At 38.1% G+C, this 27,902-nt stretch overlaps 1 protein-coding gene across 12 annotated transcripts in view; it reads right to left on the reverse strand.

The window, feature by feature from the left end:
* The window catches only part of ARHGAP21 (Rho GTPase activating protein 21), a 141,065-nt gene that overhangs the window by 82,114 nt on the left and 31,049 nt on the right, over positions 1-27,902 (reverse strand). For all 12 annotated transcript variants that reach the window (XM_037837865.1, XM_037837864.1, XM_037837871.1 and 9 more), the window contains exons 3-4: positions 9,948-10,127; positions 7,887-7,911 (exon numbers count right to left, since the gene is read on the reverse strand). In XM_037837865.1, coding sequence (XP_037693793.1) covers positions 7,887-7,911; positions 9,948-10,127 — 205 coding nt within the window. The remainder of the gene's footprint in view (positions 1-7,886; positions 7,912-9,947; positions 10,128-27,902) is intronic.

Here is a 27,902-nt window from a genome sequence, read left to right on the forward strand (position 1 = left end):
AAACTAAAACCAGACAGTCTGCAGCCCAGCTCCGCCACTCACTAGTTACTTCCACACTCCCTGCCTCAGTTTCCCCAACTGAAAAATGGGGAAACCTCTCAAAAGGTGGTTGTGAGGATTCAGTGAATTAACCCATGAAAGCCTTAGTTAGTCCCTGAAAGCCTGGCACATCTTACGCTAGTCGCAGCCTCCACCATCATTTCCACTTCCTAAAATCCCTTTACTAGGACTATTCAGAGACAACTGTGCGTGTTCTACTGAACAGCATCAAGGGTTAATAAAGATGCACAACTAATTAGTATGGTCACCTAACTACCAAAGAAACCCAAAAGGTTTAAACAATCTGTCAGTGGAGCTATGCATGGACCTAGGTGATTCTGTTCATCTCCTCTGAAAGGCATCCAAGTATTGCTGTGATTCAAAAGCAAATTAAAGGTGCTTTGAACACCCCACCACCAAACCACAGACTACTGATCTGCCCAAAGTGACATTCTCTTCTTGCAACAAATTTCCAGGCCCAGAGCTTAGTATTCTATTATTCTGAGGGAAGAGGTTTTCAACCTATTGATGGAAATCAGTGGCAGAGAATATGCTCACTTTTCGCAGCTTTACAGAATTTATCTCTTCATTAAACTGAAGAACATTTGCTTTCTAAACACAGGTTGCCACACAGCCCGGCGTCAAAGGACGGACTGGGCCCTCTGGATTTCTCGCTCAGGAGTTGAAAGTACTTTGATGAGAGAGCAAGGCAGAAAGAAGGGACAGTGGGAGCTGCATCTTATCTCAAGGACGGCTCATGAGAAAATTGGGTATAATCAAAATTAACTGTGAAAATCCCTTAAATCACCCTTAAAATGCCAAAGCTCGGGCCTCTGGAAGCCCCTATTTTGCTGCTATTGCTGCCAATCTGAATTTATGGCCTTCCAGGTCCCCCTCCCCTTGTTGGGACCCTGGGTATTCTCTGGCTCCCGATTGTGAATTTGGAGGTTCCCTGCTGTTTTTTTCTTTCTTTTTTTTTTTTTTTTTTTATTTTCAGCATTTCAGTGAATGTTTAATGTTTTATCATTCCTTTTATTATTAGACTGATAAACAGACACTGAAAAGAGAGATAAATTTTGTATTATCCAGTAAATCTATTGAATATTCCCTAAAGAATATGCATTTTACATAAGAAAAAAATGATTTATCAGTATTCATATAATATTGTTCCATGTAGGAATAATAGTAGACAACATTAAATCCAACTCTTGTCAGACCACCCATGTGTCTGTCAATCAGAACATAAACGATATACTGCCTCCTAATCCCAAAATTTATAGGCAAAGATATTTTCAGAAATACATATTATGAAACAGATAAAAACCTAACATAAGTTCTTAAGGCAAATAGCTATGAAACCTTAACAACAGGCTCCTTAGTTTCTTTTCTTCTAGGGATAGATTCATAAATCATTTGGAAAATCAGCCTGGAGGTAAACATAATAAACCACATTTTCCTCTCATTCTTGAGTCAACCATTCTTGAGAAATGATCAGGCAGCACCTGTTGTTGAAGATCACAATAAAGCCTGAATCTGATACTGAAGCCCTGGTTCTGGATTAGTTTTCTGGCTTGGACTGGTCAGAAGTCACTTCCTTCAGAAGCTTCATTAGTGAATTTAAGCGAGTATGTGTTAGCATTATCTTCTCTTTGAGCTCTGTAATCTTTTCTGATAGAGGTATGTTGTGAATTTCTATTTCAGATGCATTCACCATGGCTTTTGTTTTTAAGAGCTAGCACACCATTTTGTCAGTGGAAAGGCAGAAGTGACCTCTCACGGCAGCCAGGGCAGCATGGGTAGAATATAGATGGAAACCAACGGGAATCTCACAGAAATTGCAGAATAAGAGGCTGTAACGGCTGCCTTTGAGCGAACCTTCAATGCCAACTAATAAGGGCGCTTCTAAAATGACGTTCTTCGTGACTCCAGCGTGTCCCATTCCATGGAAGTCGTAAAAGGAGGTGCGACAATCGCCTTCCGAGCTCCCTCATCACAGAAGCTGTCCCGCCGCAACTTTGCATAACGCGACCGATGCCGCCGCTGCCGAGCCGCCGTTTTCCGCAGCCCTCCCTGCTGTTTTTTTTTTTAGAATTAACACATTTTTCTTGAGCTGGCCTGAGAGAGTTTCTTCATCTGGCCACCAAGAGCCCTGTGGAACACTCTGGCATAGACTGAAGGGTTCTTTAGTCAGAAACAATTATAACCACAAAATACAATTTTTTTTTTTTTTTTTTTACTTACGAAAAAAACCTACAGAATCCTGTTACATTGTTTCTTTCTATTGCCATGTCTGAAGATAAGTCTTAACACCAAAGCAGAAATCAACAGTTAAAGAACCTTTACAAAATGATGTGCACATTTTAGAACAGTGAAAATGTCCCTGCAACTAAAATGAGAAAGCATTTCTACTCATGGAATAAGTAGAAAATGATAGTAATTACTGACCTTCAAGTATACTTAGATTATTTATTAATATTTTCTCCAGAGATAAAAGGGACAACAGGATGTCAGTCAGACAGCAATTATCCACAAGCAATTATTACCACTCCATTTTTTTTCTATTTAAATGGCCTTCTTAAAATAAATATTTGCACCATAGTACAGAAAACTAATCAATAAGAAGAAAAATAATTTTTTCAAACACAAGAGAGTACACATAGGCTACAGGAGGCAAATCATAACAGAATGGTGAAGCTGTGCAAGGAGAACAATCAGAAAATTAAATGGCAAAGGAGATTTCACTAAATGCCAAATGCAAAAGGACACCCAAGCAAAGCCTTTCAACTATTTCACAGAATTCTGGATGGTAACAGGATCTCTAAGGAGTTGGAATCAAATTCTGGCAATTATTGTCTCTCCAGTGATTCTAAGAGCTGACTCTGATCGTCACACTGGAGGCTGAGACTATTTCATTAAAACACCCTTCCACAAAAAAGGGTTTCATAATCTTAGGGAGCCCAAAATGTGTTTTAAAAGGAAACAAGACGATAAATGCTGTAACACTCAGTTGGCTTAAAGTAAATAAATCTGTATTAGTCAGGGTTCTCCAGGAAAATCGAACCAAAACACCCATAATAATGACATTTATTATAGGAATTGGCTCATGCGATCGTGCAAGTTTGAATTCCGTAGGGCAGGCCACAAGCTGGGAATGCCAATGTAGGTGACAATAAATTCCCAGAAGCTGGCTGGCAGAAGCAGAGACAGAATTTCTTCTTTCTGACTGCCGAGATCATCAGTTCTCCTGTCAGGCCTGCAACTGATCATTGCTGAACGCTGTCTCCTTTGTTGACTGTAGATGCAATCAGCCATAGACGCAACAACTGATTGATGATTTGAATCCATGAAATAGCTTCACAGGAACCATCAGGCCAGTGCTTGCTTGACCAAACTACAAGATAAGATAACCTGGCCAAGTTGACACATAAACTTATCAATCACAAAATTACACAGTCTGTCTCCAAATAGGCTTCATTCCAAAAACTGCTATAAATAATTGTTTAGAAACCAGAAGGCATTTTTTCACATAGAATATGTGAAAATTCTAACGGTCAACCAGTTTAGTTGAAATGATGTTACAAGGACTCTACTTAAATGAAAAGGCCTGCGACCCCAAGAACCGCCTGGGACAAGAGCAAGCCTAGCCCTGAGAATCAAAGGCAGGGAGAAGGCAGGTGGAGCACTAAGACATCCTTAAACTCACAGAGCTTTCCAGACCCACTGCTCCCCCTCAGAATTGAGTGACCAGTGATGGCTGCTCCTGTAAGTTGTCCAGGGGCTCTAAGCTTGGGATTCCCCTGATCTGTGTGTGAATTCTTTGTTCGTAGATGTTCACAAAGAGGGAAGTGTCTATAAGAACAGGGTTCAAAGAGTTACTTTACATAATATACTAAATATAACCTCTATCTACTCATTCTTGACCCTACATTAGTCAAACTTTTTTAAAAGACAAAATCATTTTTAACACAAAAATAAATAAATGTGGAAGACTTAAAAATAAGTCAACAGAAATAAGATGGCAGAGTTAAAACAACAAGGACTTGTTTATGATCGTGATAAAAGATTTTTGCAATGGATGGTGGTGATGGTAACACATTTTGAGTGTAATTAACAACTACTGAATTATAGATCTATTATGGTTAAAAGGGGGAAATTTTAGATGGTATATATATCACTAGAACAAAAATTAAAAACAAACAAACAAAACAACGAAAGGACTGTGAAACCTAACAGTGAACCCTAATATAAACTATGGACTATAGTCTATAGTACACTTATAACAATAATCTCATAAATTTTAACAAAGGTATAACTCTAATACAAAATGTTAAAAATGGGGACAGGTATATGGAATGTCTATATTTTCTGCATGATCTTTCTGAAAACCTACAACTTCTCTAATTTAAAACACACACACACACACACACACACACACACACACACACAAGAAGGACCTCTGAGAATTAGACACACCTGACATGGAAGTCCAGTCCAACTCTGACACTTACTAACTACGTGATCTTGGACAAGTTATTTTACCTCTTTCTCAGCCTCAGTTTCTTCATCTGCAAAATGAGAATGTTATCACCCACCAGAAAGAGTCAGAGTAGGGATTAAATAGGATAATAGCATATATTACGATGCCTGGTGAATTAACTCTTCAACAATATGCCAATTTCCATCACCCTCCAAAATGAATCAAGCAGCTATTCCAAATGTACTATAAACCAGTTTCTTCAGGTTCTCTTAGACCTTTTCATATTTTTCTTCTCAGGAAGAAAAAGTACACATCTTCTAAACTACATATTTAAAAAAAAATCATCTCTTTGTCTTATGATTGATTTAAACATCCTACAACTTTTAGTTATTTTCTCCCTTCAATCTGTTAGACTTCTGAAGTTAACTTTTTCCATTTCAATCATTTCTATTCTTTGACTTTTTTCTTTTAGCCATCTATTTTCTAGCTGTTAATGTATTAACTGTTGTCTTAAAATGTAACCTTTTTCTTAATTATGGAGTATCCTTAATCAACAACATGCAAGGCTAGTAGAGTAGCCAGACAGTTTAACCTCTAGATGAAAATTTCAGTTGTGAGAGATGGTAACCATAAAAGACCACTGTGATTAGAGTGTTGACTATGCACTCTTTCAGATGGTCTCAGGATAATCTGCGGATCAAGCCAGACCCTCAGGGCCCTGCATACTTGGACCACGTGACTTTGGTAGCAATCACTTTAAACCAGGGTTTCTCAATCCTGGCACTGCTGACGCCTGCCCTGGAGAATTCCTGGTTGTGGGGGCTGCTCTGCATGTTGTGGGTTGTTGATCTATCCATTACACGCCAGGAGCGCCCCACCCCCCAGCTCTAACAACCAGAAATGTCTCCAGATTCTGGGAGCAAAACTGTCCCCAGCTGAGAAGCGTGCTTCAAACTGAATCAGACCTTGGGGTTTAGAAGTCAGCTAATATTGAGGGACCCTTTAAAAAACAGCCATATGAAGGAATGTAGAGAACATTATCTACTGCATTACCCTCTGTTTTCCATTTGAGGGCCCGCAGGATGCTGTTTTCTTGTGGATAATGTGATTCTTAACTGATCATATTTCCATCTTTTCTTTGGCCAGCAGAAGGCAAACCTGTAGCCCATCTCACAACCATGTAGGCCCTACAGCAAGCATCTGTGTCCCAATTCTCCCCAACGTCAGCTTTTTTTTTTTTTAACTATGAACTTTTTAACCATTTTTAAAATCTTACTACAATACATGTATTTCTGTATGTGGGCACATACACTTTTTAGAGTGAGGTGAGGTATAAATTAACAAATAAAATGTCTTTAAACTGTAATCTTCTCCAGCAGATCCTACCATTTAGCCCCACTTTATCACCCCTCTCCAAATGCCTCCTGTTATACCTCTAACTTCTGGTTCTCCCTTGCAATCCTCTCTAGTCAAAGGATATAACTAAAGCCATTCATTTCAGTGAGTTCTGGGCACAAAGAACAAGCTTTTCTATGTCAGATATGTAATTATCTGCAGAAAGTTTTAGAACTAGATCCTCCTGCAGTTATTGGAGGTTTACTTCCCCATGAAGACGAGACTATGGCAGGCACAAGAGTCCAGACGCTTGGAGTCCAGCAGACGCTCCAACGAGAGCCCAGACGCTTTGAGACCAGTAGACGCTCTGGCACCTGCATTCTCTCCGGGCAATGACGGAGGCAAAGGGCATCCATATCTTTATACCTTCTTTTCTCTTGCCAGTGTTGACTTTGCACATTTGCCCTTTTTCCTGTCACACCTATTTCTAACCCACGTCAAACAATGTTTGGAATACATCCTGAACCCTGGTGCGCGACACATGGTGGCACGGAAACAGCCCATCTGCCACAACAGTGGGACCTACCTGGCCCTACGTGACCACATATTGCAGAGATGCCATCTTCCTCCCACTTTGACCCGAGCATCCCCATTCCAAGACCTCAAATCAGATTAGCAAGGGTTGGATACTGCAAAGTCCATCAACAGGTGAGGGGATAAACAAATTGAAATATACTCATACAAAGGAAAATTACCCAGCAAAAAAAGAAAAGGTAGTATTAGCAATGCGTATAAGATGGTGAATCTCAAGAGTATTATGTCAAGTGAAAGACACAAAAGAGTACTGTATTATTCCACTGATAAGGAAATTCTAGAAGAGGCAAAACTAATTTATAGCAACAGAAAGCAGATGAGTAATTGTCTAGAGTGCATGGAGTGCTGGTTGCAAATGGGCAGAAGAGAAATTTATGGAATGATGGAAAGGTTATTTTTTATATTATATTTTGATTAGGGTGATAGTTTCACAGGTTATGCATTTATCAGAACTCACCAAACCAAACACTTAAACCAGGTGTAAATGTATTCTCATACATACTCCCCTATAACCTTACACCAATGAGGAAGAAACATCAGACACACCCAAATTGAGGGACATTCTACAAAATAACTGCCCGGGACTCTTCAAAAGTGTCCAGGTCAAGAAAGACAACGAAAGACCAAGGAACTGTCACAGACAGAGGAGATGAAGGGGACACGGGACAACTAAATGCAATGAAGGATCTAGAACAGAAGAATAACTGGTGGAAAAACTAGAAAAATCCAAGTAAATCTGTGGTTTAAATAACAGTATTGCATACCAATGTTAACTCCTTAGTTTTACTAATTGTACTATGGTTATATAAGCTTTTAACATTAGCAGAAGTTTGATGAAGGCTCTATGGAAAATCTGTTCTATTTTTACAACTTCTCTGTAAGTCTAAAATTATTTAGAAATAAAAAGCTCTTCAAATGTTGTGTATTTTATTTTGTGCAAATTTTAACTCATTAAAGTTCATTTTAAAAATTAAAAAATATAGAGAGGAGTTTTTAGGAATAACCCCATCTCTGACCTGATTCTCCGTTTAAGCTTAATCAATATAATCTTTAAATCAATAGTTTGATTAACTACAGGAACCAAAATCCTCTACTTTTCAACATTTCAGTCAATAAACCCAAACACACAGCATTCCTTCCCTAAGAATCACTAAATTTAGAAAGGTTAAAATAAAAATCTCAAAATTACTTCCCTACATAAACACTAATACATAATTAAAAATAAAAATTGTCACATACTGAAATAGCAACTATGCAACAATGGACTTCATAAAACTTTGAAGTTTACAGCAAAATATAAATATTGCTATGACTTGTACACCTAAAAGTGTTACAAACTTGGGAGTCTAAAATCTATATCATCTCATTTAACATTACTTAAAGAACAGAAAGACACATATAGAAAAACATTCAGAGAAAAATTAGAATTTTTACTGCATACCTCCTCTGTTTCCATTTTCTTCATCCTACAAAATAGAAAAGAAATATATATGAATACATATTTTTAAAGTCTGGTCAAATCACAGCAAGGCTCAATATACACACTCATTAACAGTTATAAAAATGAATTTTATACAAGAGATTTACCCTTTTCCATATCAAAATTTGTTGAATTCTACCCATTTTGTGAGAAACATTTCATTTCTGACTCTGGCACTTAAAAATTGTTATATATCTGGGGTTCAAATGCTCTAACATCTCATGTAATATTACTAAAAGAACAGAAAGGCAAGTGTAGAAAAACATTATATGTTGCCCTCCCTTCTTAAAATATAACAAGTGTCTTTTAAACTTGTCTTACTGGCTCCAAGTCTTTCCTTCATTGACCAAATACCGGGAGCTTGGGTTCTTCCAATGAACCAAATGAAGAACGCTACTTTTATGGAGCTTACTTTCTAGTGGCGGGGGGAGGGAAGGAATATATAATAAAAATAATAAAAAGTGAAATAGGTAGTACATTAGAAGGAGAGAAGTACTATAGAAAAAAAGAAAGAGTAGATCCCAGCGTCTGGGGTAGGGGGTGTTTGGAGGGGGGGCACTGCAGTATTAAAAGAGGCTGACTACAGGAATACCAGAAGGAGGTGGGGTGAGGAGAGCGAGGGAGGTGGCTGGGCAGAAGGAAATGTGGTCAGATTCAGCGTGTGATCCAAAGCCAGCGCGATTTCTTGATGGGTTGGGCGTGGATGTGAAAGAAAAGGTTCAAGGAGGGCTCCCGTTTTAACCTGGGGCACCAGGAAGAAGGAGTTTGTCATGAAGAGATGGGACGTCCGTGGGTGGAGTTTGGTGTGGACATCCTGAGTGGGGGGTGTCTAAGAAGACCGCCACGTGGGGCTGCTGAGTAAGCAGCTGGAAAAGGGAACCTCGAATTCGGGAGAGAGGCTCCGCAGATCATCACTTACTGCCCTGTACTTTAATAAGATGACGTCCCTAGGAGCTATTCTACTCCAGGAACCAGAGCTGTCTTGATGTAAACTGATGGACTCCAAACTGCTATTTAAGTTCTTGCCTTCAACTGTGAAGTCTGTTATTTGTCTGTTTGGTGCCTTTCATGGCAGCCAGGCTGACTTACTGCCATGTTATCTCCCTCTAGCTGGGAAATTAGAAAAGCAACCTTGAAAAATGAGTAGATAAATACATGCGGCAGATGAAATTATGTATCCCAATGCAGACATGTTCTTCACCTTAAGCCATACTCCTCAGGGTGTGAACCAGCATCAACTGGACCTCTTCAAGATGTTATTTTTAGCTAAAGTGTGAGAGCAGTCTTAATTTGGTTTACTGGAGGCCGTATAAAGAGAAGCCACGGGAGTAGCCAGAAGTTGGAAGTCAACACAACCCGGAAGAGAAAGGAGAAGAGGCTGTCATGTGCATCGCCGCCATGTGCATCGCCATGTGACGAAAAAGCCAAGGAACAAGGCTCGCCGGCAGCCCGCCCCAGAACGCCACACGCCTTGGGAAGAAACACTGCCTTGCTGATGCCTCGATTTGGGGCTTCTAGCCTCAAATCTATGAGTCAATAAATTCCCATGTTTAAGCCAAACCACTGGGCTGAGCTACCGTGCAGTGAAGCACGTTCACGAAATGCACCCCAGCTAGAAGCTGGGCTTTTACGTCAACTTGCCGTCCTGTCACACACCGAAAAGCTAAGTACTGTTACAATCCCAATAAATTTATAACTGTCAGAATATTTTAACAAACTGTTTCCTCTGCATACCCTTCCAGAAAACTCATCACCTTTCCAGATAGTAGAAAAACAGTTACATGCTAGAGAAAGGTGGTGAAAGAAATCTGGAATTAGAAATGCTATAAACATAGATTTGGAGTCCAGAATCAGTATGACCTTTCAGAGAATAGATCGAAGTTTTTGTTCTAAAATGCAGGAAGATATACAAAAGAATATAATAAAATGGCAAAAAGATGGGAAAAAGGTAGGAGGGAAACATGAGAAAAAGAGAAGGAGATAGCAATTGCCTTGTGTTTTTATTAAATTTCTTTCTCTTACCTTATATGAAAATTGAATTGCAGACTCTGGGGGATAAACAATAAAATGCCGTAATGTAAAACCAAAGCCCTGAGATGTTCTTTTCAGCATAACTGTTTTGGGGCCTGGCCATGAGAAGGTTTCATCTTCGGATGGTGATACAGTTTCACTTTGTTCTTTTCCATCTTTATTTTTTGATACCTAAAATGAAAAGATATTTGAAAGTTAACTATGTAACACAATATACCTCTTCACTTAGAAAAAAACATGTAAGAAAAAATATAATACCTGAATACCGATATGTCCTTAAAAAAGAAAAATAACCATATTCTGATGCGTGAACTACTTGTGTTACAACAAATGAAAAACACAATTTTTTCTCTAGAAAACGCTGCTGGGAAAAATTAACCATTAGAAGCAAGAAACAGCTCTTGGAAATTAAAAATACAGTGGCTAAAATTAAAAATGCAAAAGAAGGAACTAAGATAACATCAAGGAAATCTCTCCCTGAACTAAGGACTCTAAGAAACAAACCTGGCACCCTTACGAAGAAGGAAGACTAGAACTGCCATCAGACAGTCCAGCAGCAACACCAGATATTAGGAAATAAGAGAAAAGGCTTTCAAAGTTCTGACCACAAATTCTGTATCCACATGGGCAATCCTTCCAAGTCCCTGAGACCACCCCTTCTCCACTCTCCGCTTCTGCCTGATCACGACTGAAACCCCTTTGTAATCCCACCACGACCCCCTTCTAGGATACCCTAACACTTCTCGGTTCATTCCCTCTGGTGCTCAAACTCTTACAATTCTTCATTCTGGATTCATGGTCCACTGACCCACCACCTCTTCCCCATCCCTCAGCAGCCCTGTCCTCACTTCCCTCTTAAGCCAGCTTCCGGTCACTCCTCTGTCCTTCCTTCTCTCACTTCCTCAAAGTTGCCTGGCAAAACCTAACTGGGTAAATCCAACATCGTCTTCTCTAGGCGTGCGCATGTGCAACTGAACACAGCTTGAGAAAAACAAAAACTAAGCTGTTTACACTTTATGTTCAAGAGAGCCTTCGGTGTTGCCTGGCAATACTTCCACCCATCCTCACTCGCAGCTGATGACCCTGCCATCTGTTAAGTTAAGATCTCCCCACCTACCTATAACCATGCCCATATTCTCGTCTCTTCCCTCTTGCTATGACGGATGAGCTGCACATTCTTCTAAGGCCTTGCCACTTGTGCACCAGATCCCAGCCCTTCTTGCTGTTTAAAGATACAGCTCCAGCAATCTCCCCTCTCTTTTATGCATCGTCTATTTTCTATTGACTATATCACTCCCATCGGTACACACATTTTGTAATTTCTCTACTTTTAAAAACACGAAGACCAAAGACTAAAGCAAAGAAATCCTCTGTTGACCAAACAGCCCTTTCCAGCAACCACATCGTCTGTCCATCTCTCTTTAAAGCCAATCTCCTTGAAAGCTGTCTACACTTGCTGTCTCCAATTCTTCTCCCCCCTCCCCCTTTTCCTCTTCAGCTCTCTTAAATTAGGCTTTTGCCTCCATAACCCCCTGAAACTGCTCTTGTCAAGGTACAAATGGTTTCCGTGTTGCTGGACTGAAGGGTCAGCTCTCAGTGCCCCTCCTATGTCACGGATCATTCAGCAGAATCACTCCCTCCTTCTTAAAAATGTCCTCCACGTGGCTTCCAGGACAGCACACTGGACTCAGTCTGTGGGCTTGTCTAGCCACATTCTGTTTTTTGGGGGTTTCGTTCATCTATGACATTAAATACCACCTATATGCAGATGACTCCCAGATGTTTATCTCTACCCCAGACGTCTCTCCAATCAAAAAGATATCTCAAAGTTAACATGCCTGCATTGCTGCTAAGATTTCATATTAAATTACAATTCCAAGTTCGCCCCAGCAGCTTCGAAAAGTCTCCTTTGGCAAACAGCAAATACTTGAATCTGCTTGATTTAATTGTTATATTTTTTATTATGTTCCACTAATGAGTCTATTTCTCCATAATGATGTGCTTCAAATGAATGTTACAATTTAAAATTGTCCCTGAAAGCAATTTTTTCTTGATAAAATTTATTATACCACAAAGAAAATAAAGTCAAGGGATTTCTAAATCTGGAATATTTTATCACATAGTCAATATTTGGACTGTTACCAATTAGCTATTCATCAATCTCATTTTCTCTCATTTCTTGGAAGAGAGCAAGACAGGGACAGTCCCCAGTCAAACCTGCAGCAGGGCTGCCACGGCACTGAGTTCCTGCTGGTGGGAAGCCAAGGAGTATTACGCAATATACAAAAACCAACTCTACATGCTAGCAAGAAACAATGTGAAATTGAAAACTGTTGTAAATACCATTTACAATGGCATAAACAATGGTATAGAACCGACAAGAGATTTGCAAGACCTGTAGACTGCCAACCCCAAAACACTGCTGAGAGATATTAAAGAGCATCTACATAAACAGATGTACCATGTTCGTGGTTCAGGAGACTGAGTATTGTGAGGCTGTCAACTCTCCCAAAATTGATCTATAAACTCAATGCAATCCCAAGCAAAACTCAGGAGATTCTTGTGTAGACACTGGCAAACCATTTCTAAAATTCACTTTAAAATGCAAAGAACCTAAAATAGCCAAAACAACTTGGAAAAGAACAGAGCATCTACATTACAAGACTTCAAGACTTATTATAAAGCTACAGTTATCAAGAAAGTATAGTATTGGTATAAGACAGACAGATAAGTCAACAGAATAGAATAAAAGTCCACATATAGATCCACTAGCAAATGCAGCCATCTATTCCTAGAGATTTATATGAGACACGAAAGCATGTCAATATTGTACATAAACAACACAAATACTTATACATACAAATAGTCCTGAAACAAATGACTATCCATTTGCAAAAATAAATAAATAAAAAGGACTCTGATCAATAACTAACATCGTATATAAAAATTAACCCAAAATGATCATTGATCTAGATGCAAAACCTAAAACTCTAAAACTTCTGAAGAAAACAGAGGGCCCTGTGTCTCTACTCGTCTGTCATTGTTGTGTGTGCCAATTCTGCATTTACTCTCCCCAAGGAGCCCAGAGGACAGGCCCTACAGCAAGTTAAATGAAGACCTGCAAAGAAGCTGTGTGTGCCAGAAGAAAAATGCACTTTAGTTTTCACAGAGAGCTTTCACATTTTCAAAAAGACAATTTTATTTCTGAATGCTACTAGATGATCAAGGAACTGATTATGTGTATTTTTAAAATAAGGCACATAGGGGATGTGGTAGGTAACTGTATACTGATATCTTCCCCAGGAGACAATATATAAAGAACTTTTATAACATTGGAAAACTGTGTGGGGCAAAGTGGCTTTTATCACTTGACATCAAATCTGCTCATCTTTATGTGAATAAACACTTGAACTTAAGATTTTGTAGACATGACACCAGAAGTATGATCCATAAAACAAACAAAAAAAAGATAAATGAAACTTCATAAAAATTAAGAACTTCTGCTTTTTGAAAAACACTCTTTAGAGAATGAAACGAACAGCCACAGACAAGGAAAATATATTTGCAAATCACATATCTGATAAAGGACTTGTGTCTAAAATATAAATGAACTCTCAAAACTCAATAATAAGAAAACAACCCATTTTTTTTTTAAATGAGCAATTTGAACACACTTTAACAAGCTATATGGAAGGCAAATCAGCATATGAAAAGCAGCTCAGCATTCTTAGTCAGCAGGGAAATGCAAAATAATCTGCAATAACGTACCACTACACACCTACTAAAATTGCTAACACTATAAAGACTGACCATACCAAGTGTTGGTAAGAATGTGGAGCAAATGGCACTTCCTGCACTGCTGGTGGGAATGTAAAATGGTACAAACACTTTCGAAAACCATTTGGTAGTTTCTGAAAAAGTTACTCATACACCTACCACATGATGCAGCCATTCTGCAACTATACATTTACTCAAGAGAAATTAAAGCCTATGTCACACAAAGACTCGTGCCCAAAGGTTCAAAGCAGCTTTATTTGTTATAGCCCCAAACTGGAACCATCCCAAACGTTTCACCAACAGATGAACGGATAAATATGTTGTGGTCATCCAAACAATGGAATGCTACCCAGCAATAAAAAGGAAAGAACTGCTGAAACATGCAGCCCCATGGATGAATCTCAAAGTAATTAAGATGAGTTAAAGAATCTGGACAAAAAAAAAAAAAACAAAATACATACTACAGGATTCCATTTATACACAATTCTAGAAAAAACCCTAAAAACTAATCTACAATGATAGCAAGGTGATCAGCAGTTGTCTGGGTAGGTGAAAGGAGGGAAAAATGACAAAGGGACAGGAGGACATTTGGGGAGTGATGAGTATTTTCGTTATCTTCAATGTGGTGATGGTTTTCCAGGTGTATACTTATGCAAAAACTTGTCAAACTGTACAGTTTCAATATGTACAGCTGAGTAAATGTTAAACTTGCCTCAATAAAGCTATTAAAAATAAATAAATAAACCATGATGGAATGATAACCATTGTCTCAGTTTGCCAGGGCTGCTAGGATAAATACCACAGACTGTGGCTTCAGGCAACTGGAATTTATCTCACGGTTTTGGAGGCTAGAAGTCCAAATGCCAATTGCCTTGGGATCACACTTTCTCTGAAGTCTGTAGCGTTCGGACGCTGGCTTACCAGAAATCCATAACTCGATCCCTGCCCCCATCTCACGCTGTCTCTCTCCCCATCTGCCTCCTCGTCTTTCCCATTTCCTCTGCTTGTGCTGACATCATGTTGGATGAAGGCTCCCCACCCCATTCAGTTTGGCTTCACCTTAACTAATAACAACTTCCAAGGTCCCCCTTACAAACGAGCTCACACCCACAGGACAGGGGTAGCATCTGAACTTGTCTTTGTGGAGCATGTAATTCAATCCGTAATGACACAAAACTCAAGAAAATGATTATCGCAAGGAGGCAGAAATATGACAATGGGGAAAGTCTGGGAGAAACAGGCAAGTTACTTTAAGTGTGCTGGCAACGCCTCAGTTCTAAAGACTGGCGTTCGGTTCCTAAGGGGTCATTCTATAGTGATGCCTGACAATGCCCATAAGCATGGCAGACATTCTTTTGTATACATCAAATATGAATATATTAAAAGTTTAAAGCTATTCTAGAATTTAACATTGTAAAAAAAACACTTATTAATCATTGTTTCCCGCCTCCCCCTCATTCCTCAAGAAAACAAGATTTTGTTTCGATTCTCTGTCTTTGATCTGACTTGGCATTTTTAAGTTTCAGTTCAGCACTGTGGTTAAGGGCTCAGGATTTGGGGCCAGCCAGATCAGGCAGTAACCTTGGTTTTGCCACTTGCTGGCTGTGTGATAGTGAACAATCACTTAACCTCCCTAAGTGTCAGCTGTCTCATCAATAAAAGAAGAATAAAAGCAGTTCTCTCAAAGAATCAGTGTGTAGATTAAATGAGAAAATGTGTAAGAAGCCGAGTTCATAAACATCTACTTACTTCTTTCTCTGAAAGTTCCATAAAATATAGTACATTCTCTTATTCTCTTTTCAAACTTTTTTGTTCTTGATAGCTTTTAAAATCACAGTATTCTGACATTCTCAGATGTAAGACACAATTGGAAAGATGCTTCAAAGCAAATGATGGAGATTCAGAGAAATCTGGGTCAGTAATCAAGCGCATGATAAGAACTTCGATCCAGGATGACCAGTTAACTTTTGTCCCCCTAATTTTCGGTCCTTTGAATGAATGGAGACACTGAAGCCATCTACAGAGACCTTGTACAATCAAAACGAATGCACCATAAATGCATTTTAGCTTATCCGCCCTTCTGAGATTTGGGAATTTGGCAGGGAAGAGGGGGATCATCAACATGTGAGACTCAAATTGAGCCCTGTGTGACAGCCATCAAATGCTCAGGTAGAGCTTATAAGATAAAGGTTACTCCAGGCTTAATTCACTACCCAAATGTTTAGCTAAGTTTTAAATATTGAGCAGAACCTCCTTTTGCAATCCAAGTGGAGAATCACTGTACCCACATATAGACAGACACACACACTTATTCATTTATATTTATCAAGCACCTGCTATGTACCCAACATTGTTCCATATAAGAAGGAAAAAATATGCATAGTTTTCTTAAGAGTTAAGTATCTTATTTGCAATTTCAGACTCACATCTAGTTATAAGAAACGATGCAGAGAACCCGTGTGCCTTTAAACCAGTTTCCATCAACACTGTCATCCTGCAAAACTACAACCAAAATACTGACACAGAATCCACCGGTCTTATTCAGATTTCCCCAGTTTTGCTTGTTCTCATACAAGTGTGTGAGTGTGCATGAGTGTGTTTAGTTCTCCGCAATTCCATCATGTGTGTAGGTTTGTGCATCTACCAGGCAAGGTATGTCCGTCCTCACAACAGTCTCTCCAGCTGCCTTTTATAACCACCCTCCCCCTCCTTGCTCCTGCCCCCACCCAAGTCCCTAACTCCCCAGCAACCCCTCATCAGTTCCCTATTTCTATCGTTTCGTAATTTCAAGAATGCTATATAAATGGAACTGTGCAGTCAGTGACCTTCCAGGATTGGCTTTTTTCACTCAGCAGAACTCCGTGCGATCCATCCAGGTGGCTGGGTGCATCAACAGTTCACTCTTTCCATCGCTCAGTCCTATTCCACAGCACGGATGCACCCTGTTTTGCTTAACCAGCACCTATTGAAGGACATCTGGGTTGTTCCCAGTTTGGGGCTACTATGAATAAAGCTGCTGTGAACACTCATGTACAGGTTTTTGTGTGGACATAAGTTTCCATTTCTCTGGGATAAATATACAAAGGCACAATTGCTGGGTCACTTGATAAGTACATGTTCAGTCTTGTAAGAAACTGCCAGTGTTCTCCAGCGTGGCTGTACCATTTAACATGCTGACCAGGAACGTTATCAACTTCTCCACACCCTCACCAGCATCTGATGTGGTCACTATTTTTCATTTTAGTCATTGTGATGGATGTGTGCTGATCTTAATGTGCATTCCACTGATGGCTGCTGGTGGCGGTGATCATCATTTCCTGGGCTGGGTTGCCATATCATCATTAAAGAATCTTTAAGATTTACTCAGAATAAGCAAATACCTTCATGTTACACGTGAGGAAACTGAGGCCTAGATTAGTTAAATCGTGTATCCAAGGTTACAGCAAGTAAGAATTAAAACCCAGGATTCCTGATTCCTTTGCTAGAAACTACCCCCCGCCCCACCAGTCACACATCACATTTATCTTTCATTGTCTTTTCTATTCTGTAGTTGGTCTAGATTCTTCATGACAACAGCTCTACCATCTAATTTACTGTATTTTTTATTTCCTTTATTTACTGTGGACTCTAATTTAAACATTTGAAAAATTACACATGTTACATTTCTTTCTAGTGTATTATGACTTGGCCTCATAGACCCCAAATAATCCAAGTCTCTTTTTCTTTTTCTTTTAACTATGTAGGTAACTCTCTTGGATAATGATTTCATGCTTCAAGTTTCTGACTTGAGCCTGGCATGTCTTGTTTGACTGAGCGCTTCACAAAAATGGAGAAGATGGGATGAATTGTGAGTCGTTTCTTTTTCGCTTCCTGCAAAATAACTGCAATTGTTCAACGCAACAGATCTCAGCCCAGTCACCTCCATTACCCCCCTCTCCCAGAAAACCACATGGAATCCCGACCAGTCTCCCACCTTCTCCCTGCAGGAAGGGGAGTTACACCATCACAGGACCAAACAGAGAAGATGAGGGGCAATCATCGTCACTGCCGGCTTCACTCCTTCCTCTCCTTAAACCCACAGAGCCTTCTGCCCTGTGGCACTTTACCGCAAAGGCTAACTGTGGGTGCACAGTGCAGAAAGCAGCACCAGACGCCCACCTGAGAAGTCCTCCTGCTATGAGTGTCTGCTCTCCTCACCGTCACCCATCCGTGGGAGAGAAGGAAGCAGTTAAACTCCTGGGGACTAACAACCGTCATCTGATTCCCTTAAACGACTCCGTAACAAGGTCATCTGATTGAATAATAACTCAAGGTTAAAAGAAACCATAATAAAAGATGAAAACGAACTCTGTAAAAATTAGATATAACAACTAGACAAAGCAACCTAAACAGAGCGGTGACAGTAATATAAAAGGAAAACACTAAGACTAAAACAAGAAAAAGTAATGAAAACCTCCCAAAAGGGAATGCAAACTGGCCTGAGGAAACTTCTTGGGGTAAGAGAAATGTTCTAAAAGTTAGTATAAATTTGCTAAAAATCACTGAAATGTATACTTACAAGGGGTGAACTTTACTGTATGCAAATTATACTTCAATAAAGCTCACAGAGGTAAAAACTCACATAGGTAAAAAGTACAAAGTCTAAATATTAGAAGTGAAAGAGGTGGGGCCGTCACCAAAGCAAACCCAATAAGAAACTTATGAACAAACTCTTGTTCACACAAATGCTATCTTTTGTTAATTATTTGTACTTTAGATAGAATGGAGACTGCTTGCCAGTACATTCCAGGAATTAGTCATGATTAAACATAATAAAGTCTTCCTACACTGTGTTCATCTGGAAAGATTCTACTATCTATTCTTCATATATATATATATTTAATAATATGAGTCTTACTCCTATTGATTCTTTGAAAACATTTTGCTATCTTTTTGTAAACTTACCACAGGTTATATTAGTACTAATGGTTACTTAACATACAACTTTCTTACTTATTTTAGGGCCAGACTTTTTCATGGTAATGCAACATGTTTTACAGTGTCATTTGCTGAGAAAACAGAAGGCGTGATTTCAAAATGCATATACTCTCAGTTGTTTTTTCTTGTAGTTAGTCGGACTGTTGAACTGTTATTGCATGACTCATCTGGCTTCATGTGTTTTATTACACGGGTGGGCGGGGTTAAGCATCAGGACTTTGCAGGCAAACACCTGGGTGGGAACCCTGGCTTTCCTAACTGGGGAGAGCACTGACACATCTCGGCTCTCACCTTTATTAGGCAGCCCATAATAACAGGGCCCGCTTCACATGCTTGTAATGCAGATTAAAGGCATCAAGGCTTGGAAACCATTTAGAACAGAACCTCATGCAGAACACTAGGGAACTCTGTATTTAAAACGGTTTTTAGCTGTTTATTTAAAACACCACTTAACCATTTATTTTTTAAAAAGCAACACAGGAGTCCAACCTATATAAATATAAAAAATACATTATGGTAAACACCATTCAGATTCTCAGGGAATTAGAGTATAAAATATAGTTCATCTGAAGGAAAAACAAAATCTTGACTATCCACAGAACTTTTTTTTTTACCAGATCTTTGCAAACATCACAACTGTGATGGGGAAACCAGGCTTCACGGGGGTTGAATAATTTGTCAAAAACACATACCCTGTACTACACCTAAAGTAAACTACAGAGTACAGTTAATAGCACTATTTCAATATTCTTTCATCTTTGTAACTAAGGTACCACACTAATGCAAAGTGTCAACAGTAGGGGGGTCATATGGGAACACTGTCTTTTTTACATGACTTTTTTGGTAAACCTACAACTTCTTTAATTAAAATAATAATAATTTTAAAAAAACATTATGCTAAGTGAAAGATACCAGACACAAAGCACTACATATTGTGTCATTCCATTTCTATAAAATATAAATATAAATAAATCTATAGAGACAGAAATAGATTATGCTTATAGTAGGACTGGGGATGGATATCAGGGTTGAGGGGTGACTGCTAAGGCTATGGGTTTTTTGTTTGTTTGTTTGAGTAATGAAAATGTTTAAAGTTGACTGCAGTGATGAACGTACAACTCTGTGATTATTCTGAAAGCCAATGATTGTACACTTTGGATGGATTGTATGTTATGTTAATACATCTCAATAAAGGTGCTTTAAAACACACACACACACACACACACACACCCAGTAGGTGACAGAGCAAAGCCCACTCTTTCCACTGTATGCTTTCAGTAGACAGGGAATAATAATATGGGTTAAATGTTTAGATATGGAGCTATGAGATAATTTTGAGAAATCCGTTTTTAACTTGACAGAGTTCTTTTAAAAAACACACTAATGTGATGACATAAATAAAGCCTAATAAACATATTCATCTCTTATTTTTAAACTACCTTCTTCACAGCCCTAATGCCATGGAGTATTAACTTTCTTGCAAATCATTCCTCACATATTGGGTTTCTGCAATATTCTTTAACATATGTCGAATTCTGACATTTTGAATTAGAGGGTTTTTGTTTGAAATTCCAATTGAGTTAAGAGATTCTAATGAAATTCTTTCTTATGCATGCTTAGCAACTCATGCAGCTTCTGTTTATAGAATCTAATTAGAATTAAATTCTAATTAGAAGCTTTTTTTTAACCAATCCAGGTGGGTAACAATTGGCTTTCCTTTAATGTTGGATATCTAGATGTATTTTTCCTAGTAATACTGGTATTCATTTGTTATTTTAATGTTTGAAAGACAGGAAAAATAATCAAAGAAATTTTAACACTCTGATGATTTGAGTTCAAAAACCTAAATTTTACTTTAGTGTATATTTCAAATTTTTTAAAGTATAAATTTTTTACTTTATTTACTTGGACATTCATGATATTATCTTTCATCTAGGTTGACGATATGGGTCCTTTCTGAAGCTGTTTCTATATGGTTTCATTGAAAGATTGTTTTGAATTGGCTGATCTTTTCCTCTGTAACTTCCTTCCCTATTCAGATTTCTGGTTTCAATGTAATTTTTCACTAGACAGCACTTTGCTCTGCACGCCCTCTCGCTCTCTTTCTCTCTTTTGTCACTCTCAGATGCACTTTATTTTCAAGTCCCAAACATTTCAAAGAGTTGATAAATTCTCAAATCCTCATTCTAAAACTTTGTCTTCATAGAAAGTAGCCACTGTTAAATCTTAAGTAAATAAAAAACTGTAAAGAAAGTCATGAAACTTCTAGAAATGTTTTACAAATAGACTACTATTTTAACTTAGTTCTAATTTTACTTATGACCCATATAATCTGGTAACAACAACCTTATTATCAGCCTCACAAAATGACCAAGATGATGAAAAAAACCAACAACCCACTGAGATCATTTCCTGGGCAATTCTCTGAATCATTTTATCAGTAGTGATGAGGGGTTTAGATTATACTTATCTAATTCTCTCCTTTGGTCCTCTCTGTGATAACAATAAAGGGCCTCATGACAACAGGAAAAAGTGTGAGCTTGTTTCCAAAAATAAAGAAAATACTTTGCAAAATGATACTTGGACTGAGAATTTTCACTTTGCATCCAGCATTTGCATAACCTCCCTTAAAATCAGAAAGAATTGCTCTTTATTTCTCTGATTCCAGAAGCAAATACAACTGACTCCAAGATCCTTTCTATTTTCATTTTTTCTTCTTTAATAGCCTCTGACTTTACTTGCTAATTCAGTTATTAAAAGTGTTCATTAAAGCAAGGGAAGCTGGAAAATGTGATTATCTAACGTCTGCCAGAAAGAAGAGAAGGGTCTGTCCAATGGCTAGTTTCTGTTGGGTTTGTTTATTTCACTGGTGTACAAAATTCCACTGTGAACATACCACATCTTATTTATCCATTCTCCTATAATGGAAATAGTTTTTTTTCCTACTTATTTTCTGGAAATTATATATATTAATAGTGCTGAGAACATTTCTTGATTGTAAAGAAAAACCGTATACTACAGTTTAAGGTATTTACGTAGTAGTTACATGGTTCTTTAAGGTATTTACCTGGTGGAAGGTGTATCTTTATAGTATAACACCAAAAGATGCCTTATGAATATAGCACGTTTCAAATATGTAATGGACCAAGGGCCACAAGCACCCACTAGCACAGTCTACCCCCAGCATCCTTCTCCAAAAAGGGCAGAAGGTCACACCCACTCCGTTAAGAGATATCCTCTGAGAAATTAAAAATCACCTCTCATTTTTTTAAAAAAATGGTTTATGGCTTTGGTTTTATTTTATTTTTTTTAAATCTTCATTTTATTGAGATATATTCACATACCACGCAGTCATACGAAACAAATCGTACTTTCGATTGTTTACAGTACCATTACATAGTGGTACATTCATCACCCAAATCAATCCCTGACACCTTCATTAGCACACACACAAAAATAACAAGAATAATAATTAGAGTGAAAAAGAGCAATTGAAGTAAAAAAGAACACTGGGTACCTTTGTCTGTTTGTTTCCTTCCCCTATTTTTCTACTCATCCATCCATAAACTAGACAAAGTGGAGTGTGGTCCTTATGGCTTTCCCAATCCCATTGTCACCCCTCATAAGCTACATTTTTATACAACTGTCTTCGAGATTCATGGGTTCTGGGTTGTAGTTTGATAGTTTCAGGTATTCACCACCAGCTACCCCAATTCTTTAGAACCTAAAAAGGGTTGTCTAAAGTGTGCATAAGAGTGCCCACCAGAGTGACCTCTCGGCTCCTTTTGGAATCTCTCTGCCACTGAAGCTTATTTCATTTCCTTTCACATCCCCCTTTTGGTCAAGAAGATGTTCTCCGTCCCACGATGCCAGGTCTACATTCCTCCCCGGGAGTCGTATTCTACGTTGATATGGCTTTGGTTTTAGAGAATGACCACCCAAATAAAAAAATGAAAAGTATTTGGTATGCACACATACACTGCAGGGTTGTTTTCTAAATAATAGCTAGCTTGAATTCCAATTCAAGATAAATCACTATACCAAGAATTCTGTAAATATGAACTGTAATTAAATATAAGGGTAAATGATTCTCAAAGTTCCATAACATCCCGTGAACATTAATTGAGCAACTCCCAGGGTGCTATGGGCCCACTGCCTTATCTAATTATTATTCCAACTATGTACTTAAATTCTTTTAAAATGGAGCTCAGAGAAGTGAGATGACTTCCCCACAGCCCAAACTCATGTAACTCCCATTCTAGAGGTCTTTTCACTGAAAACAGCTTCCTGTCCAAAAATGTACAAGATCTCAATGTGATTCTTACATATCCCAGTGAACTTTCTAATTACTTAACCAGGACCAAGTTTTTTCAAACAAAGACTGTTTGCTAGGACTTAAAATACCAATGACTTCTAAGCACTATTTCACCTTTAAGAAATGTTTTTTGGTCCACTTATTGATGGCAAGTAACTACATACACATCAATCCAACAAATTACCCTCCTTATGTTGAATTGCTATTCTCAATCCAGAAGAATGATCTACTGTATATGACAAGCTTTTTTTTTTTTAAATAAAGCCTTAGATAACTTAGATCTTGCAGAAACAAAAGTTCCAAACAAAATACTTGTGAAAAACAAAAATACCCAGGAATTTACCAGTTTGACTAATTCCGCATATCAGGAATAGATTTATAGCAAATGACTTGATATTTGGATCACCAAAAACTACTTAAATCTGCTTCCTATAAACTTTTGCTTACATTTTTTGGATGAAGGAGCACAGAATAAAATGACTAAATGAAATACACATCTAAAATGAAAAAAATCTAAAAATTTAACCTTAGCCATTCATTCATGTCATCCTTCCCCAACAAGTCCCAAAGATGTACAATATGAATAATGATTAAATTTTCTGCTTGTTTTGTCTCTCCTACATTTTAAAAACCATGCAACTTCCAAAAGGCAGGAGAACCAAATGATGAAGGAAATAATTTGATAAAAACATATTTAAAAAAGTATTGTGGTAGTCAACCACATTTAGCATACCCCCAAAACAAGAGAGCATTAGCTCAATGTAGACATTTGCGGTTGAATATAATTTAAACTAGCACAAGTATTTTGCCCCACCCTCAAATCCTAAATAGCCCTATCGAGCATTTGTAATCACCTTTTACGCATGTTTACCAAAATCAAGGAGCAGAGTTTTACATTCCTCATTGTTACCAACTTGCCAGAAAGTACCTGCTAATCATAAAGCAGTGATGATAGAATTATCACTTAGTGAAACAAACAACTTACTTTTCTAAGTATAATACTGTTCTCATAGAACTGTGTTCTCAAACATGAAGTAAATCCCTTCCTAAAATCTCATCCCATAAGATTTTCAAATTATAAAGGAAAGATAATGAATTTCCAAAATATTTTTCTGCGAGGGAATTCTGAAGGAATAACTTTAGTAATGTAAAGATTAGTTCAGTCTCTCATTAACAAGATTCTCCACATGCAGAGAAGGACTCGGAAGAAGATACTACCCTAATATTAACCAGGAAAATAAACGATCGCATCGTATTGTAGAAGATGGAATCAAATGGGTATTTGAATGTGCTCAAGTACAGCTCGCTTAGACCCTTTCAAAATACATTTTTGTTTCTGGTTCAAGCTCTCTTGTGTCTTATTTCTTTCAAAAACCCAGCAAGGCAAAAAACTCCAAATGCAGCAGGACCTTATTCTATAATTTGATCATGAAAAGTTATGATTAAATAACAAAAAAATATTTTAAACACATTTTAGAGGTCTTAAAAAGACCCTGGGACAAAGCCTTTGGAAAGCAAGAAATTATTTTAAATCACTTCCTAATTTATGCCCTATATATACAACTGCCATTCAACATTATGCATTTCTGGAAGCTACATTATAAAATGGGATCATTTTAAGAGATGATATTTTTACATAGAAAAAATACATTAATTGACTAAAACAAAGAAATGGCCCAACAATATATCAGAGAAACAAAGATATAACTAGAAACCTCCAAAACCATTTACAAGTACAAATTGTTAGTATTTTTAAAATAAGCATAAATATACCAACCGCATATTATACAAAGAGGTTCTTAAATGTGTCATAAAGTACAAATCCTATGTGCCATAAACTTCATCAGAATTTTATAAGCTGGAAATAAGAAACATCAGTCATTCAGATCAGCCTGAACAGCCCAAAGTAAATAGTAAAAGAAGGGAAGGTGTTTTTATGGATTCATTGCCTGCCACTGGGTATTTCTTTAATTCTTGCCAATAACTGAGATTGCCAATTTTAAGAATCTTGGCTGGCTGATCAGGTTTTTGTTGATAAGATTGACATCGCAGTTGTTGTTCCTGTCGTTGAAACTGGTGGACGGAAAGGAACATGTTGGGAGAGAAGAGCAGTTCAGTCTTTGACATGGTTGTAGGAAGCACCTACGGGGACCAGCAGTGAGACGTTGTAGTTAATTATACAAAGAATCTAAGCCCAGAAGAGTGATCTGGAAACAGGAATCATCAGCCTACAATAAGAAAAAAATTGGCACAATTCTTCTTGAAGGTATATGAAATATTTAACTCAAAATTTGATTCAATAATTATAATTTCCACAAAAAGAAACCATTTCTAAGAGTCTGTCTTGTTATAAATTGGTCCTATTTTTTTTAATTGTAATTTTTTTATGCATTTGAGCAAGTTTAAAATGATGATTCCACTCACTTTCTGGACCTTCTATCTTTAAAAATCTCTATATCCAAGTAGATGTTATCAAAGCAGAAAATATTTTATATAAGGTTCTAAGGGGCTTCAGAGAAATGAAGGCCAGGGATTGATACTAACTTGCTTTAGTTACTCAAATAGATAGTGACCAAAGAAACTGAAAAGCAGATGACATTATTCTTATTTTATGAATTTACAGCACTATACTGAAAGACATTTGGTAACTTGTCCAAGTTCTTGCAGTAAGTGAATGATGGGCAGAAGATCTGATCAGACACTTCACGAAAGAGGAAATCCAAACGGCCAATAAGCATAAGATGATCAGCCTCGTTATATTAATCAGGCAAATGCAAATGAAAACCATAATGAGATGCTTTTACACACCAACAGACACAAACACATCAAAATGCTAAAATGCTTTTAAAAACTGTCAGTCTCAGTTACTGGCAAGGATGCAGAGTAACAGGAATCCTCAGACACTGCTGATGGAAGTGTAAACTGGTACAACCACTTTAGAAAGCCGCTGGTCATGTCTATTAAAGTGTGGCCATAAAATATGCATATCCCATGACCCAGCAACTCCCCTCCTCGAGGTAGACTCAGTAGAAATAGGTACACAGAAAGCCACATGCAAAAATGCTCACAGCAGCATTATTTGTATGAGCCAAAAGTTGGAAACAACCCAAATGCCCGTCAAGAGTAGAATGGATAAATAAATCATTGTACAGTCATACAATGAACCACCATCAATCAACTTTTCTTTTTTAATTTATAACTTCTTGCAACATGAATGACTTTCAAAGACACTGCTGAGTGACACGTCGGACACAACAAGGTACATACAGTGTGATAATATTCATATAAAGTTCAAAGCAGGCAAAACCAATATATGGTGACAGACGGCAGGACAGCAGTTATCAGGGGAAGAAGAATAACGTCTGGGGCATCATATAGCTTTGGGTGATGAGCGGTGCCCTCCAGAACTCAAGCAATTTCTCCCACCAATCACAAATAACATGCAGGACTTAAAATTTCATTCCCCAAATATACAGTAGCATATAGAGCACAGCCTGCTTTTCTTAGAGCCTCTTTCTAACAGAACTGCAGGAAGTTCACCTAATCTGCTGAGAGATAAGAAAGCTAAAATCCAGAAAACAGCAGATGTACTCAGAATCATGCAACCAAGTACTGGCAGAGACAGGCAAGGATGCTTCTTTCTCACCTCCTAGTTCAAGGTTCTTTCCACCAGACCAAGCTACTTCTTGTGCAAAATGTTTTCCCAAAGCAGGAGAGGAGGCAGCATCCAAAAGGTAAAATTTTCCATTGCTTTGCTCCTTGCCATCAAGTCCAGCTATCACCAAGAAGCCAGAGGAGTTCCCCACTCCATTCATACACACCCCATTTGGTCTGTCCCTGCAAAATCTGCCTTTCCTTTCCCTTCAGAGGTTTCCACGTTGCCTTTCTTATTCACTTAAACCTGAGTTCTCCCATCACCTGGAGCTCCCAGGCAGACCTCGGAGGACAAATCGGAGGGTGGCAGGGAGCTGCTGGGTGCTCTAAGCTACAGGTCAAGCAGCTGCCTTGATGCTAACTGTTAACGTAAACCAGTCTGAACTAAAAGAGGTAAAATCGGTAAAGGGTCTAACACATGGTAAACACTCACTAAATGTTACTTATTTTTAGCTCTCACATATTCTGAACTAAAGTTCCTTATGTGGTTTCTCATCATTTTCCCGGGTTGATCATTGGCTGAGCTGTGCACCCCAAATAGACATGTTCATGTCCTAAGTCCACTGTTTACCATTCGAATGCACCCCTTTTCTGTTCAAGAGCAATTACACATATTGTCAAACGGCATTAATGACAATGCGTTTTAAAACTTTATTTCAACACCAAACTGTTCATATAGGGTCAGTGTTTATAACTGTATTGCTTATATAACATGGCCACCGACTCACAGTATATTTGTATGTATTTATTAGCAGTGCCGAATACTTCAGTATTCAAACAGCTGAAGAGCTAAGAAAGTGACTCATCCACTCATCACCATTCCACAGGGCTGCAGAAACTCAGTCTAATTAAGGTAGCAGGGATGAGGGGATGAGCTCGCACAAGCAGTTACTGCAAAACCTAACCTCTCTCCTTCTGTTTCCTTACCTCCCTCAGTCTGCTCTTCAACCTCTGATCTCTCTTTTTTTTTTTTTATTGAGATTGTTCAGATACCATACAATTATCCAAAGATCCAAAGTGTACAATCACTTGCCCCTGGGTACCCTCATACAGCTGTGCATCCATCACAATTAATTTTTGTTCAATTTTTAGAAACTTTGCATTACTCCAGACAAGAAGTAAAGTGAAAGATGAAAAAAGAAAAAAAGAAAAGGGAACTCTAATCCTCCCCTATCCCTAACCAACCCCCCTCAATTGTTGACTCCTAGTATTGATATAGTACA

Source organism: Choloepus didactylus, chromosome 5 (genome assembly GCF_015220235.1).
Source record: "Choloepus didactylus isolate mChoDid1 chromosome 5, mChoDid1.pri, whole genome shotgun sequence".
Taxonomy (NCBI): Eukaryota; Metazoa; Chordata; class Mammalia; order Pilosa; family Megalonychidae; genus Choloepus; species Choloepus didactylus.